This window comes from Centroberyx gerrardi, chromosome 10 (genome assembly GCF_048128805.1).
Source record: "Centroberyx gerrardi isolate f3 chromosome 10, fCenGer3.hap1.cur.20231027, whole genome shotgun sequence".
In the NCBI taxonomy this organism is placed as follows: Eukaryota; Metazoa; Chordata; class Actinopteri; order Beryciformes; family Berycidae; genus Centroberyx; species Centroberyx gerrardi.
The window spans coordinates 18,031,978-18,047,996 of record NC_136006.1 but is presented as its reverse complement, the minus strand read 5'-3'; the positions used below and the strand labels follow the sequence as shown (position 1 = coordinate 18,047,996).

The 16,019-nt window shown below is 44.2% G+C and overlaps 1 protein-coding gene across 1 annotated transcript in view; it reads left to right on the top strand.

The window, feature by feature from the left end:
• Nucleotides 1-15,784, top strand: part of nalf1b (NALCN channel auxiliary factor 1b) — a 63,047-nt gene extending 47,263 nt beyond the window's left edge. Inside the window, exons 2-3 of the mRNA XM_071905265.1 lie at nt 13,305-13,476; nt 15,483-15,784. Coding sequence (XP_071761366.1) covers nt 13,305-13,476; nt 15,483-15,784 — 474 coding nt within the window. The remainder of the gene's footprint in view (nt 1-13,304; nt 13,477-15,482) is intronic.
• The last annotated feature ends 235 nt before the right edge of the window (nt 15,785-16,019 follow it).

The following is a 16,019-nucleotide window of genomic DNA, read 5'->3' as shown; positions in this document are numbered from 1 at the left end:
AGTGTTGTATTTTCATCACAGCAGACAGTTGGTGAGAATGTTCCTCATTAAGCAGGCCCTCTATGAGAGGGTGACAGTGATTAGTGCTGTAGAGAACACATATACTTGATGAGACTGAAGTATGGTATTAGCTACTGATATATGGAGCATGTGTTTGGAAGTGGAGCAGAGTGCAGCCAGAGTCTCTTCCTGCTTTCTCTCCTCCTCACAATAGAAGCAGTAGAGTGGAAAATCTCTGGATTATAAAGAGAGCCTGACCCGGGGGTGTGTGCTCACACACGCATGCACACACACACACACACACACACACACACACACACACACACAAACACACACACACACACACACACACACACACACAAACATACCTATGACTCCACCCCACCCTATGCCTGTGCACCTGCATTATACACACAACACAGTGATCAGACCTAATATGGGTATTGCAGGTATTGCAGTGTTACTATTATGGGCAACTGCTCCTGGCCCTAAAGCTGCTCTCCTCTCCTCTCCTCCTCTCATCCTCTCATATATCAACCCCCCTAACCAGTGGTGAGCTGGGCCCTGAGGCTAGCTCTCTGCTAGCTGATGACGCTATTAGAGGGTCCATTTTATCATCCCAGCCCAATGGAATTACAGCCATGTTCTCATCACTGGCCTGTTGGAATAGATATTGGATGTGAGGAAGGGCGCCTTGGAAGAAGATACCTTGGTATGAATGGCAACCCCACCTCTCTGTCTGCCGTCCTCTCCTATTCTCTCTCTCCCAGTTTCTCCCTCTCTCAGCCTAACATCCAAGTGTACGACACATATTCTGTTCTGGATCGATAATATGAAATGACAGGGTAGGTGGTTTGAGTGGGCCCCTTGGTTGTAATAAGTCAGCAGGTTGTAATAAGTCAGCAGGGAATGGAATGCAACCATGTTCCTACATAGCCTGCTGTAATGGGATATACAGCTTGGATTAATGGACCTGTCATTGTTAGGCCTTAACATATGGGCCGCATTCACCTAAGAAACATTTACAGGACTTTAGTGCACACACAGCTCAGGTCTATTTTCTAGCAGATAAGCAGAAAAACTCCAAGTATCTGCCTGAGTTTGCAGTTTTTGTTCTCTCACCTGATGTTGGGGTACAGTTAATCAACACTTGCTATCTTGTCTTATCCTGACTAATCTTCAATCTTCTTGTTTTGTAAAATCACATAGCCATACTAAATGCTTGTATTTCATATATTTAATTAATTCAGTTCTTAGTAACTTTTTATTGCCCTTGTGCACAGGACACAGTTGTAAGGGACAGTAGATCTCCCAGTGTGCTTACCTTGTTTACTGCAGAATTGGTTATTCAAATGAATAATTTAATTATTTGTCTTCCACTCTAAAAGTAAAGCATGTGCCGCAATGCATTCTTGCATTTCTAAACTCTTCGCCATTTGTACATGGATGCTGCTATTTTAATGGAGGGCTTTCTTATTAGAACACATTGGACTTTCTCTACTGTTGGTTACTGAGGCTGATAATGAGCTGATGGTGGTCATGGATACACACAGAGATATGTATTATGGGTGCATTTCCTCTGGGAGCTTGAACGCTTTACTCAGCCATGATAATATTCTCCTAGCTATCATTATAATTCAGTGTAAACTTGATGCTTGTCCCTGCAGTAGGCCTACCAGCAGTGTGGGGGCTGCTCTGTTCTGCTCGTCTCCACTTGCAGAAACTCTTACTCTCTCCCTGATACAGGGCTGGAGCTTATTCTGGCAAGCAGCAATCAGATTAATAAGTAAACAAGCTAGTAATTGGCCTCAATGAAATATTCAAATGATACTGCTGTTTACTAAAAGGATACTCATCCTGGAATTTGAAGCATCAACCACCCATGATGATATGACATGTGTCATTACAAATACCATGTCTCTCTCTCTCTCTCTCTCTCTCTCTCTCTCTGTCTCCCTTTGCATATCTGTATGTGCAGGCTTCTCTATAAGTTTATAAGGCCTTCTTTGTAGTATATAAGGAAGTTCCATTTAGTTATGGTATATTTTACTATATTATAATACTGCAGCATGCTCAGCGATGAAGGAAGAATTAATATGTGACTTACTGCCAACCAGATGCATACAGCAAGTGCGCTTTTCAGAGTCTAGTGTCATCTGTGTGGTTTCCCTGAAATATACATCTGGGTATGTCCCTCTGTATGCATTAGATCCCTGTGTTAATCCTTTGATCTTGCAGTATACGTGTGTGTGCGCATGCATGCATGCGTGTGCGTCTCTCTGATCTTGCTTTCAGTCTAAGCGCAGCATTGCAGAGCACAAGCTGCATACTAACCCAATCATTAAGACATAAATGAGAACATCAGAATCTATCTGCAGTCTCGCACACAGCAGTCCTGAGAGAGGCAGAGGGAGAGAGAGAGATTGGGGGTGGGGGGGTGGGGGGGGCTGGCCAATTTATCTTCAGTCTCTCCTTCCTCCTCTTCTAATGTTTGCATCTCCCCCTTTCTCTCTTTCTCTCCCACTTCCTTTCTTTCTCTGACAGATAGAAGCACAGAGGCAGAATGTGGCCTGGTTGAATATATCAGTGTGAGACTTTCTGCCTGTAGTTTTTTGTCTAATTGGGAGCAGCAAAGCGACTATGTCTCAGGCTTGGCCCAGACGATCTGACCCCATCAGAATCTGCCATTGCTTTCTATTTCTGTCCTGCATTTCAAGCGTTGGCCAATCCTGGCCCACTTTCTCTGTCCATAGGTGTGATAAAATGATGAAATCAGGGAAAAGACGCAAAGGTGGAAAGAAATAGGATAGAGGGTGAGTAGATGTGAAAAAACGGTAACGGCAACAAGGTTTTGTTAGGAGCGGAAATGCATTGTAGGTTATGTGTACATGTGTAAGAGACTTTGATCTGTATGTAGATGTATGTGTGAAAGACAAGAGATCTGTGATCTTTCAGTGGATGACACATTGTAGCCAGAGAGAACCCAGAAAGGGTGAGAATGGGAAGGTAGGCAGAGCGGAGGGAGACATGGAAGGATGTGGGGGGAGTGAGACCCTGTCCCTCTGGGAATGCTGCAGGATTCCCATAGGGAGCATGGCCTCTCTCTCTGTCTCTCTCTGTGGCAATGCAGCGCTTATGCTGATCAGAGCAATGCTTTTTAAGCTCCAGGTTTCATGGTGACTCAAACTGCACCAGACTCAGCAGAGGAGAAGTGGATTAAAACCAGAGACGGAGAGATCACCGCAGTGACATGTCCCACATACTGTTTGTGCATGTGTGTGCGTGTGCATGTGCATATATACACATGCACAAACATAATATAGAGCATTGCCCTTGAGCTGGCTTCCTCTTTATTGGATAATAACATTAAAAGATCATCTTTTCAGAAGCATTATTGGGAAAGCATGTTTTGTTTGACCAGAGCTGTTCCAAATATACCAAAGGTAAAAACATACTCTTCCTGTCATAAATTATGAGTTCAGAGAACGTCGTCCCTGCTGTTCTCATGTCTAGCCCGACTCTAACACACTCTTCTCAGAATGTGTGTTTGCTGGAAACATTCTCAGGATGTAGTGAAATCTGGGTTAGAGGAGCAGCTTCCCAGACATGCGTCTTGTCATGACAGCTCTCTACTTTACCTTTGATCAGACTCACACACACACACACACACACACACACACACACACACACACACATAGAGGCACACAGACACACAGAGGCACACAGACACACAGACACGAACTGCAAACACACAACCATATACTTACCATCACCCTGATTCATCACCAAGTGTGGAATATCCCTTCCCCTGAACAGTGTCAGAGCCTCAGTCTGGAAGGCAACAACCAACTTTCTTGCTAACCTTAACCTCACTTCAAGTCCATTGAATATTGATGGACCACTGCTGGAGCGAGGCAGGCTGTCCTGCTCCTGTGCTGCAGCATGTTTCCCATCCGGACGCCAGATGTATAAAACTCTGTGTAGATTCAAGACTAAAAATCTGTGTGCACAAAATTGGAAACATGCATACAGTCTTTTTGTCATATTTATAAAATCCTGCTATCATGGTGTTCACGCCTTTTTCAGTTTTATAAATCTCAGTCATTGTGAAACTGTGTGCACATGCATGAGCCTAATGCCCCCCACTGACACACCCCTATTTAACCTGGTTTTCACATAAATGCCAGTCATCATGGGCTGGAAAATCAGGTCTCATTCTCACCTTCATCTTGCATTGGCAATATAAACAGTATTATCTAACAGTGGCAAAGCAGTCATTGTATAATTATGCACTGCCATTACGCACAGCTATATATTGTGAACCATAATAACCTATTCATTGATAATGCATGTGTAGATCTAACTTATCATCTGAAGCATGCTATTCTTATTCCACAATACTGTATGACTTGGTGACAATATGTAGTTTACTGTTGTTAGAATAAAATTGGGCCTCTAGAAAAAAAGAATTCTAATCACACTCATACACCTATAAGTGTTATTGTCATGAAACTCTATTTAAATGTAATAGGCTACTAGTTTAGCATGGTGTACTGAAAAGATTAGAGCTCCAAATAAAATGTTGTCAAAATTCTCTTTGACGTTATCCTTCTCTTTGCCACTTTGTTATATCACACTCAGCTCAGCTGACTCATAGAAGTCCGTGTGCGCATGGTTGTCACGGCACACGCTTTTTTATGAATTCAGATTTTTGTGTAGAAAGTGGTGTATGCATACTTTTTGTGCGTATGTGTTGTTTAAACATCTGGCCTCAGAACAGTGGGTGTGTGTGGTGTGGGTTAGCAGCCAGTTCTTGAATCAGAGCTAACGGAGCCTGGACCAGTCCAGACAGGACCTCCATTATTAATAACTCCTCAGCTCTGGTAGCTATTCATCTGATAATTAAACAGTGGCTAGCACTGATTTCCTGCTGCTGAGCAAGAGACTGTGTGTGTCTGTGCGTGCGTGCGTGCGTGTGTGTGACTGTGTATGCCTGTGTGTGTGCACTTTCCTGGAACTGCCTATAGAACATGCAGTTTAGGTGGAGTCAGGGCTTTAGGTTTCTAATTCTCATCTACTGTTTGCTATCAAGATCAAGCATCAAGATACTCCCTAAATTGTTTGGACATCTGCTTTAACCTTTCAGTTCTCACGCTTGTCTTCATGAGCATGTTTGTTTTCACATCCTGCACATAAAAAAGGTAAAGAAAACCTTAGTTGTCTTTCCAGCCTCATTTGGTCTCTTCACCCTGTCTCCTCACACCCTTTCCCTTTTCTTTCTCTGTTTCATGTTGTATGCTTTTCCTCTTTCTCCTTTTGAGTGCCTTCTTTTGCTTTCTACTTCTGTCTTTGTCTCTATCTAAGTCTCATTCCCTCTCTTCGTAGCTTTGTTGTCCCCATGTGAGTTGTATTCTATTCTGAGCATCTTTGGCAGCAAGAATATGTGCATATTTAGACATCCGCCTGCATTTGTCTGTCTGACCTCTCTCCTATTACATATGAATGTCTGCTTTAGGCTTTGCCATTTCACTTAACTATGTGGATTCTGGAGATTGGGTTCACACCTTCCTTTGCGTTTCCTTTACCTTCTTCCTAGTTTTTTTTTCCATGGATATTACCTTTACATGAGCTTTTAATTAATATATGTGGCTTTTCCTCAACTCTGTTGCTTTGAAGAGAGCCATCTTTGATTCCCCTCCCCCGTCCAAATGCAGTGATAAACTTCAGTGACACCCTTTGAAGACAGCTCCCTCCCTTCTCTCTGACTTTATTTGTTGCTGTTGTGCCTGTGCCAGATAAACATGGATGGAATGATTTTCACTTTATGAAGCTGTGAATAGCCAGGCATGTGAGGGGTGTGTGTATGTGTGTATGTGTGTGTAGGTGTGTGTGTGTGTGTGTGTGTGTGTGTGTGTGTGTGTGTGTGTGTGTGTTTGTGTATGCATGTTACCTGCCTGTGTGGGCAGGAGTGTTTGTTATTTGTGAATACTACAGAAACAGAATATGTGTATCTTTGATTACTGTAGAGTTGTGGATTTTCTACCTGGAAATCGCAGATGCTGAACTCAAACAGCCACACAGATGCATGCAGACCCATACACAAACACACACACACACACACACACACATACACTTACATTGTTCTTACACTTACACTGTATTGTACTGTACTGGATTGATGCCTCTTTCAAACAATAGGGAATACAACAGAGAATCCAGTGGGCCCAGTTGGCCCATGGGCTCAATTTGTAATGATCGCCCCTGTAAGAGGCTCCACAGGGCCTGACAGAGCTGGATGTCAGCTGGCCTGGCTGCGTCCGAGCCACCCATGGGAGGAAATCCCACCGATAACAAGCTATAGACAACTGTAGGTCATACTGTAAAGCTGCTGACATTGCTGTCTCTGTCTGTCTCTCTCTCTCATTCTCACTCTCAGTCTCTCTCTGTCTGCATTTGCTTGCCTGTGTGTGTGTGTGTGTGTGTGTGTGTGTGTGTGTGTGTGTGCATGTGCGTGTGCTTGTGTTTACGTGTAAAAGAGACAGAAAGAGAGCAAGCTAGAGAGATAGCAAGGCAGAGCTGGAAAGGGAGCACGGTGTGTGTCTGAAGGTGAGTGTGTATATCTGTTATGTCTCTGCTGGCAACCTTGCGCCAGCCCCCCTTCCAGGCCATTTTTCATCCAACTGCTGCAGTACACACTGCAGAGGGAGACAAGTGGGGGGTGGGGGGGGTGCCATGGATAGAGGCAGGAAAGATAGCAGAGGAGAGCAGAGAAAAGGGATTTTGCAATGTTATTATTTCTATGTGGTTATGGCAAAAAAAATGAGGAACAGCTGGTCGTCGCTGTAGGATTTAGTTACATTATTGAACAGGTTTGCAAGGCCGAGGATGCAGGAATAGGATAAGATAGAGGACAGAGAGATGACAACTGAGCCGCAGGTGCACACGCATGGAGGCATGAGTATGCATACACACTCGCATGCGTGCAGAAACACACATAGACGCATGCACACACACACACACACACACACACACACACACAAATACACAGAGTATGCCAGGCCAAAGGCTCAGCTGATAGTTTTCTAATTGTTGCCCTTTGAGGTGGTAGCACAGTTTATCAGAGGCCATGGAGCTACAGTAACAGCAGGCTGTATGACTGCGGTGGATATTGATTCATCACTCTCACTCACAGTAGGCCCATCTTGCTGATAATTATCTTTGTCAAATTAATTATCAGTGTAAGTGTCAGCATGACAGTACCGATGAATTACATCCAGATAACCTTGATTAATCAAACAAAATGAGTTTTAGGGCAAATGTTTTGTGCATATGGATGTGCTCACAGCAGAAAATGTCCTCTCGCTTCTTCATCCATCTCTATCCTCTCCATAATTCCTCAGTTTTCCCTCTCTCCCTGTCTGTCTCTGTCTCTCTGTATTCTCAAAGAGGAGTTATATTTTTTTCTCTTATCTTGTCAGTCTGGAGGCAAGGCCTATTGATCCCTGTGGTACAGTGAGCGAGCGGTACAGCTGAGCAGTAAACTGGCCATGCTACTGTACAACAGCATGCATGTGTGAGTGTGTGTGTGTGTGTGTTTGTTCACGTGTATGCATTTGTGTGTGTGTGATAGCTTTATTGAGTGGTCCAGGAGGACTGACAGTGATCCTGACAGGACGGACCAAGATGGAGCGGCTCTGAGGCTGGGAGGGCAGAGAGAGCAGCACCTGACACACTCTCTGCACCTACTGCATGGATGAAATTCACTCATTCATTATTAATTCACACACTGCCATGACCATATCTTTCTGTCATTCATTTTTCATGTTACCCTGCTCCGCTGCTATGCATTCGCCATTCAGCACCCCCATCACATTACATGCTGTTGTTTTCCTTCCGCCTTATCCAAGAAACACACACTACATTGAAGCACGGCCTGTCAAACATCGCAGCATAGCAGTCTGGTGAACTTTGTGTCCATGGACTGAGGTTATACTATTTTTATACACATCTCCCTCCCTCTCTCCCTCTATCTCTGTCTGTCTATCTGTCTGTCTCTCTCTCTCTCTCTCTCTCTCTTCCTCTCTCTTTGTGTGTGTGCGTTTCCTTTTAATAACCCCACTCAGTATGATGTAGCCTACCCTTGCTGTGTGGTAATAACATTAGCATGGTTTTAGTTTGCCAAATGAGCAGCTCTTATTAAAAGATATGAGACGGTGTTTAGCTATTAGTTGTGGTGTGTGTGTGTGTGTGTGTGTGTGTGTGTCTTTGCGCATGTTTGTGTGTGCGCATGTGTGTGTCAGCCACAAGCAGCAGGTGGGTCTCTCTCCTATTCATAATTGAGAAAATAGGCCTTATGTGTCGTCATAGTCATTCAAATGTAACATGAATGTAATTGAATAGGTGCCACTCAGGGAGTTTCGTGAGTGCTTTCTGCTTCACTTCCATTTCAATCAATGTTTTTTGTTTTGACTACAGTCTGCCTGCAGCCTTGCTAGACTTTTGTTTTCCCATTATATTCTCATTGGCTCTGCTAACCAGCTTGGCTAAATCTGCCTGTTCATTTCATGTCTGTCTTGTCCTTAAGATCATTAGTTACGTTACATTTTCTGTATATAACTGCTGTTGACACAATTTGTATGCTTGCCAGTTGCTGGCGCCTCCGGCTACTCAATATATGCATGCATTCATTCACTGTATACACGAGGATATGCACATATGTACAGCACAGCCAATTACATTTCCTGGAATTAAGTTGGTGTGGTATTACCGCAGTGCTATTGGATCCATTATCTATGCAAATCGACTGTTTACACACTGAATACAATTTTCCTCGCAGAGACCTGTGCTTTGTCTTTGCTTTGTGTTTGAGCTCATGCTTGATTACATTCATTGACTTTTGGGATGTGTTTGGTCATGCACACTTGTTTGTTTGCGTATGTGAATGTGGACGCTCCCCTCGTTTTTCTGAATATGTTTATTGTGTGTGTGTGTGTGTGTGTGTGTGTGTATATTGCTATGCGACCCTTCACCCCAGGCTTGTAGTGGAACTCCCAAGGGAGCATTGCTGCTGTTGCTCAGAGTATTGTAGGAAATGAGGTGGTGGCTTACATGCTGGCTCTTGCTGAAGAGTACCCTTGATTTGACCCCTGACCTCTCAGACTGACTCAATATCACTGCTTCAATGGGCTGCTCATCTCATCATACACTGTGGAGGGCATTCAGCATGGTAATTTGTACTTCTGTGGACAGTATGCTGCGCAGTACTGTTTTCTTCTGTGGACAACATGTAGTGTTTTCTTCTGTGGACAGTATGCATTGCAGTATTGCTCTCTTATAGAATTCAGTGTCCATCTTTTCCCTCTGTTGTTGCTCTCGTGCCCCAGTCTCACAAAACTTGGAGGTATGGTAATATCAGACTATTGTGCTGTAGACTTGTTCCGGTCCATTATTAAAGCTCGGGATCATTTGAATAAACAGAGCAGAAAAGAGGATAAAAGAAAAGAGGATAGCCTAAATGCAGCGGAGCAGTAAATAGCTGTGTTACAGTTGTAATCAACAAGGCGGCTTGTCTGACCGTGCATGTGTGTGTGCATGTGTCTGTGCGTGTGCTGCTGTACTGTACTGCAACTAATGTTGAGGTGGAGTGAGTTGAAGGCTACGGTAATCTGGTGTGTTGCTACCAGCTCCCTCAGCCTCTGTCAGCAGTTTAGCCACAACCACAAGACCAGATAAAACATTAAAGACGAGGCACTGACAAGGCAGGGCCATCCGGGGCCACTTAAAACCAATACCACAGGGCAGGGAAAGGCCTTCCATCAATTACAACCTTATTAGCCTAATCGTAATGGAATAATGCAATCCGGGAAGACAGCTGAGCTAACTCTGCCGATCACCAACCACAGGCAGGCAAACAACGGTGGATAAGAGAGTAGGGATGGGAGAGATGATAGAGAAAGAAGGGCTGAGTTAGGGCAGCAAAAGCGAATGGGAGATGTAAAAGGAAGTGAAAGGCGATAGAAAAAGGGGAATAAAAAGAGAGAGAGCCAGCTGGCTGACCTCAAACTCACTGAGTTGGTGATTGAAGAGGAGGCAGTATTTTACTCTTTTCCCAAGGGTGTTGAGAGAACACACCAAATAGGAAAAGTTATATAAAAGAGAGAAAGAGTCCATCCTACCGCTATCTCTGCCATGTCACTCCTCTTTCTCTTTCTCTCTCTCTCTTTCTCCGTCTCCGAGGCTTGACAGCAGGATGATAAATCGCTAGTCAGGGGCGTACAGTAGACGGATGGTTGAGGGGGTTGAGATCTCTCACACAGCAGCAGTGGGCTTCACTAACTAGGACAAAGAGCAAGAGGACACGACTACACGGCAGAGCGCCAAGCAGCGCGGCAGGTTTCTACACCGCATCTCTCACTCTCCAGATAGATGTTCTGCTGATTGGCAGGTTCAGACGTCCGCTTGTCCTTCTGCTTTCGAGTCTCGTGGTCGAGGTGAGGCCTAGCTCTTACCTAGTTCTACTTCTATGTGCATCAGCATTGCTAAGCACAGACCTACAACTATTACCTTAGGAGATGTGAAACTGATAGTGTTTTAGGAGACAAGACTGGCAAGATGACAGGCAAAATGGTTGCCGTGTCAGAGGCCCTTTCTAGGCCTAAATCAAAGCTAGGGGGTTTAGCTGGCCTTTAGGTGGTGTTTAAAGATAATCTCTTTAGTTGTGATGTTATTGATTATCCAGCCAGATTCTTGATCCATGTATAAGCCTCGGGGGAACAGGCCAGATAGGCTTTGACTTTGACATTGTAATATGAGCTTCTGCTGAGTAGGAGAAATGGATGATAAATACCTAAACAGACACTCACCGCCACTGACATTGTCCGTGTAATATGAAACATTGCTGAACGAGAGAAAAGCCAGCATTTTGCCCAGTTTGTCTCTATCTCTCCACTCTGACAGCTATGGATGAGCAGTCACCCAAGCACCAGAACGGGCGGATATGAAATGGAAAATGTGTTGCACAAGTAAAATGCAAAAGACAACCATGCCAACACTCTCATACATACTTAGACGTTCATATTCACATGCACACTCACATATGCTCACGGTGTGTTGATAATAAATTAGCCTTACAGTATGTCTAAAGGATGTGCCATCAGGGTGGTCATGTGACCACATTTAGCTACTGTGACATTCACACAGTGATAGCAGATTAGAGAGAAGGGCAATGTGAGTGTGTGTGTGTGTGTGTGTGTGTGTGTGTGTGTGTGTGTGTGTGTGTGAATCATCCAGATAGCTTGAACAACATTTTAACCTAACATATACTGCCACTCAATGCTCAATGATGCAAACTTGCATCAAAGAACAACTTCTCTATGAAAGAGACTAATGTTGTTTTCATGCATTCATTATTTCCTAATTTGAATTAAGGTACCTGCTTACAGACAGATTATTTTGCAAAACAAAACATAAACATATCTTACTGATGCCTTGTCAAGGAAAAAAAGAAAACAGGGGTTGATACAGAAATGCAGGACAAATGTCAGCAACTGAAGTGGGGAATGATAGGTTTTCAGGAATAAGCCCATGAACAAATATTTGGTGAAGGTAACATTAGCCATTTCTGATCTCATCATCACCTTGTCATTAGTTGTCAGAATTTTTGACAGCTGTTATCCCAAATTCTTCTGTAAGAAGATCCAAACTTGGCCTGAAAATGTCTCTCTTGGGGTTTATTTATTCATTTTGTGCCTGCATTATTTGTCCTAGTCCTCCTTTCGATCTCTTTACATTGCTTATTGTGCACATTGTGGCTGGATTGTATCCAGCTAGTGCAGAATTCAATTCAGAATTCAATTCAAGCCTGTGTGCTCTCCCACCCCCAAAGCACTTTATTTTATTTGTCTCCTTACATTGCTGATGAGTTGTTTTTTTGTTTTTTTATTCAAACCTGTTATATTGATATTCATCATATATTGTGCTGTGTGCTCTCCCACCCGAAATTCCCTTGTAAACTGTGAACTGACCACATCCAAAATTGACCAGGGAGATCAGGTGGCAGTACGAGCAAAATCCAATATTTCTGCATTGCCACCTGTCACTAAATGCATTCTGATATGAAAAAAGCTGTATGTAGGCATCAAATATAACTGCGGTAATAGATTCACTCTGATAGCTTCCCTGCTGTGTTCAAGGATTTCATTTGTCTCATATTTGTGTCATTCAATAGAGACTGTGAATTTGCACATTAATGCCTTAAACGTAGACCTCAATATATCACATCAACACACACATCTCTTGCTCTGTCTTTTTTTTCTTTCTTGCACACACGCCCACACACACACACACACACACACACACACACACACACACACACACAAACAAGCATGCAAGCCCAACATAAGTATTCTATCTGCATGGAGGAGTGACATGATCTGTGATTGGGTGCTGTGTTTAGGCGTGACGGTTAGCCCGCAGCAGGCGCTAACTCGTCTAACACTCCCTGGAGTGATTCACAGAAACCACCGGCTAATTACCACAGCCACTCTGAGACTTAAGAAACACACAAGCTGACAGGTGATAGCACCACACAATGAGGCGGCCACCTTATCGCATGAGAAAGGGTCAAAATAAGGTGCTAGGTGAATAATTTGTCCCCGCTTGTACACTTGTAGTGTTGAGAAAATGGACAAACAAAAGCAGAAATCAAAATACAAACATCAGCTTCAGTGTAGCCCCAGTTAATATTTAATTTTTAAATTTTAGGTAAAATCATTCTCATTTAGAATTTAAAGAAAATATCTTTTTTTATGATTTCCCTCAGACTTACTCATCCAAAAGACTTATGCAACAAGTCATAGTTGCTCTCATACCCCTAAATTTTACTGATTCATGGTGATGACCAAAGTACCAAGCCATTAATTCCACCATGTGATCATAACAAAATATAGAAGTTAGCTTTCCGATAACACGGCAGCAACTAGCTTGTGAAATGCAGGCACAGAGGTGCTCAGTTGTTCTGAAGAGATGGTTGGGTAATATCTGTTGACTCTGACAAAGTGATGACCTCCCAGCAGCAACCACATTCATTGGACAGTGGATACCAGGAAGTCCGATCAATCCTGGCGAATCGATAGCTGTAGAGGTCATGGATCATGTGAGTGTGTGTATGTGTGCGCGTCATCAAATGCAACCTTCTCTAACTCATCAATACACTCTCTCTGCCCTCCTCCATCTTCCCCCCCCACCCCCCACCCCCCCACCCCCCACCCCGCTGCCCCGTCCTTATCTCTCTGTCTCCCACCTAGTTGGTGTATAAGCCCTGGCTGTGTTCTCAGTACTTCCAGACCACCCAGATGCACTGCAGTAAGCGAATCCCCTGTGGTCAGTACTGTCTGGAGGTGCAGCAGCGGTGCCCCTTCATCCTGCCCGACAACGACGATCTCATCCACGGAGGCAGCCCCAGTTTTATATGCACAGGTACAATTGCACTTTGGGCATTTTTTCTATTTTGATATTTACCTTTATTTATCCAGGATTCTCCACCATTGGCCAGTGAGCAGTTGGGGTTATTACTACAGTTGTTGATGGACACACAGTGGCATGGGATGCGATCAGACTTGTGACCTTTGGTTACAGGATGTTCTGTCTAATCACTAAGTACTCACCACCCAGACTAACATGGGGATCCAAGTTGTTGCAAATTATCCACAACACCAAGAGGCCGTTTCCTAAAGGAACAGTGTGACAGTGTATATTTGTGCACTGTGTGTTCAACAGTACATATGTAGCATGTAACATTCTCCAGGCCTTCTTGCAGTGTTACTGAACGTAGCTCTTACCCTCCTTATCCCCCCCCCCACACACACACACACACACACACACAGAGACACAAAGGCACACAGACACACACCAACATCACATGTTGATGTTGCCCTCTGGTGGTCATGTTGACAGATTGCATTCAGGATGAGTGAATGGCTGAAGAAACGGAAAGACTGTTTGGGTTCAGTTTTTGGTCACTTTATAATATTGATTATTTGAACTGATGTATGTAATTAAAAAGAGTATTGGACTGAGCTGCTTTTGCCACGGCATTGAGATGACAGTTGTGACGCAGGTGTCCAGTACAGCCATAACAACTAACACCAAACTGTTTTTTTTTTTCTTTATATGTAGTAGGCTTACCATGGATATGAGTGGAAATCTGTTCTGAATGTGAAAAAAAGATGCAGCTCTCAGCTTCAGTCTGCTCTGTAAACACAAGCTGACTGATGGAGCAAAACAGAAAGAGAGAGAAACAGAGAAAGAAAGAGAGCAAGAGAAACATGGAGAGAATGATGAGTGAAGAGAGTAAATATTGTAAGAGAATGAAGTATTTGGGTGAATGAGTAAGTGAGGGTGATGACAGCAGCTGCAGCTTTTCATTTTGTGTTTGTCGCTGCGGTGTGTATGTGTGTGTGCATATGTGTGTGTGTGTGTGTGTGTGTGTCTGTGTGCATGTGTGCATTTTGTCAATGGTATAGATGGGTGTTGTGAATGCAAACCTTGTCAGATTATTGCAGTAATTACATGGTTCCTCTTGTCAGACTTAAGCTCTTTACAGTCAAACTGTGCTGAGTGGGCGCAGACTTAGCCATCTTCAAAGTTCACTCTTCACATTAGCATGCACACAGTCCCTGACAAAGCCAGCTTTGCTTCTGATGTCAGTGCAGAGTGTTATTCTGCTGTTTGTGTTTTCAGCCCGTTATGCTCGCACTACTGATACGCAACACTTGTGTGGCTCTCCTGAGCATATCTGTGTGATACGGGCTTCCTGTGTTTACAGGTTCGTAGAGCTGAGGGTCAAAAGTGACACAGAATGTGTTGTGGGCCTGTTTCTGCTGCAATGTACACATGACAAGAACACTACAGTAGTATGTTTTAATGGGTGCAAAGGCAAGATTGAATCAATTCAGTTTGGGTGCTGGGCAGAATATCCCCAGCTATACAAATGTCAAAGGTGCAACATTTATCTTCAATAAATCATTACCGCAGTCATTTTGTGACATTAGTAGACTATAATTACCGTAAACAAACAAGACCACCGGCGAGAAGATTGGCAGCTTCTACTGCATTTTACATTGTGTGTCATCGGGTCAGATTTTGTGAGAAATCTGCTGTATTGCTTCATGGCACAAAACAGGAGCTGTTTTCACTTTGGAAGTAATAACCAACTTTATTCCGGTTCCGCTATTCTAACTGAATAGTTTCAACGTAGCTTGTCGGAATTCATATCTGCTGTTGTTGTATCTTTCCTCTTGCTCTTCAAAACACTGATGCTAGGGAGGGGTGGGGTGGGCAAGTCAGCAAGCAGGGTTTAAATGTAGTCTTTTTTAGAGAAACACAAAATGCAGCACGTAGCACCTTTAAGATGATGTGTGAGTTAGATAGGGGCAGGTGTGTGTGTGTGTCTCTAAATGTTGTCCCCCCCCCCCCACCCCCAGGGCTGCTGGAGGACTATCCGTCAGGCGTGGACCCGGACGCAGAGTGCTGCGACGTGCGGTGGGACTTGAAAGTGGACAACCGTTCCCGGGGGACCCTGAAAAGAACTCACCCGCCATGCCAGCACCGTACCTCCCTCAGCTCCTCGGCAGCCTGCAGACTGTGTAACAGCCGGCTCAAACTCTGCCTGCTGGTCCTCGTCCTCCTACACACTGTCGCCAGCCTCACTGCATCCCACAATGCAACAGGACTGGGCCTCCCCGCCATCACGCCTCTGGAGGAGAGCCCTGCCAACGAGGAGTGATAGAGCTGCCAGGAGGAGGTGGAGGGGGGAGGGGGTGGTGGGGGGATTCCCTCACCATGGCAACCCATGTGGAAAAATACAGCCACAGTTGTGGGAACGGCTGGGAGCTGTGTGCCTGCGGACATTCTTCAACGCTTTCTAGCAAATGGAAAATGTGGGACGCTTTGAGACGAAAGACACACAAATCAATCAAAACAAACAAATAGATAAACAAACAGGCCGACAAACAAAGGGA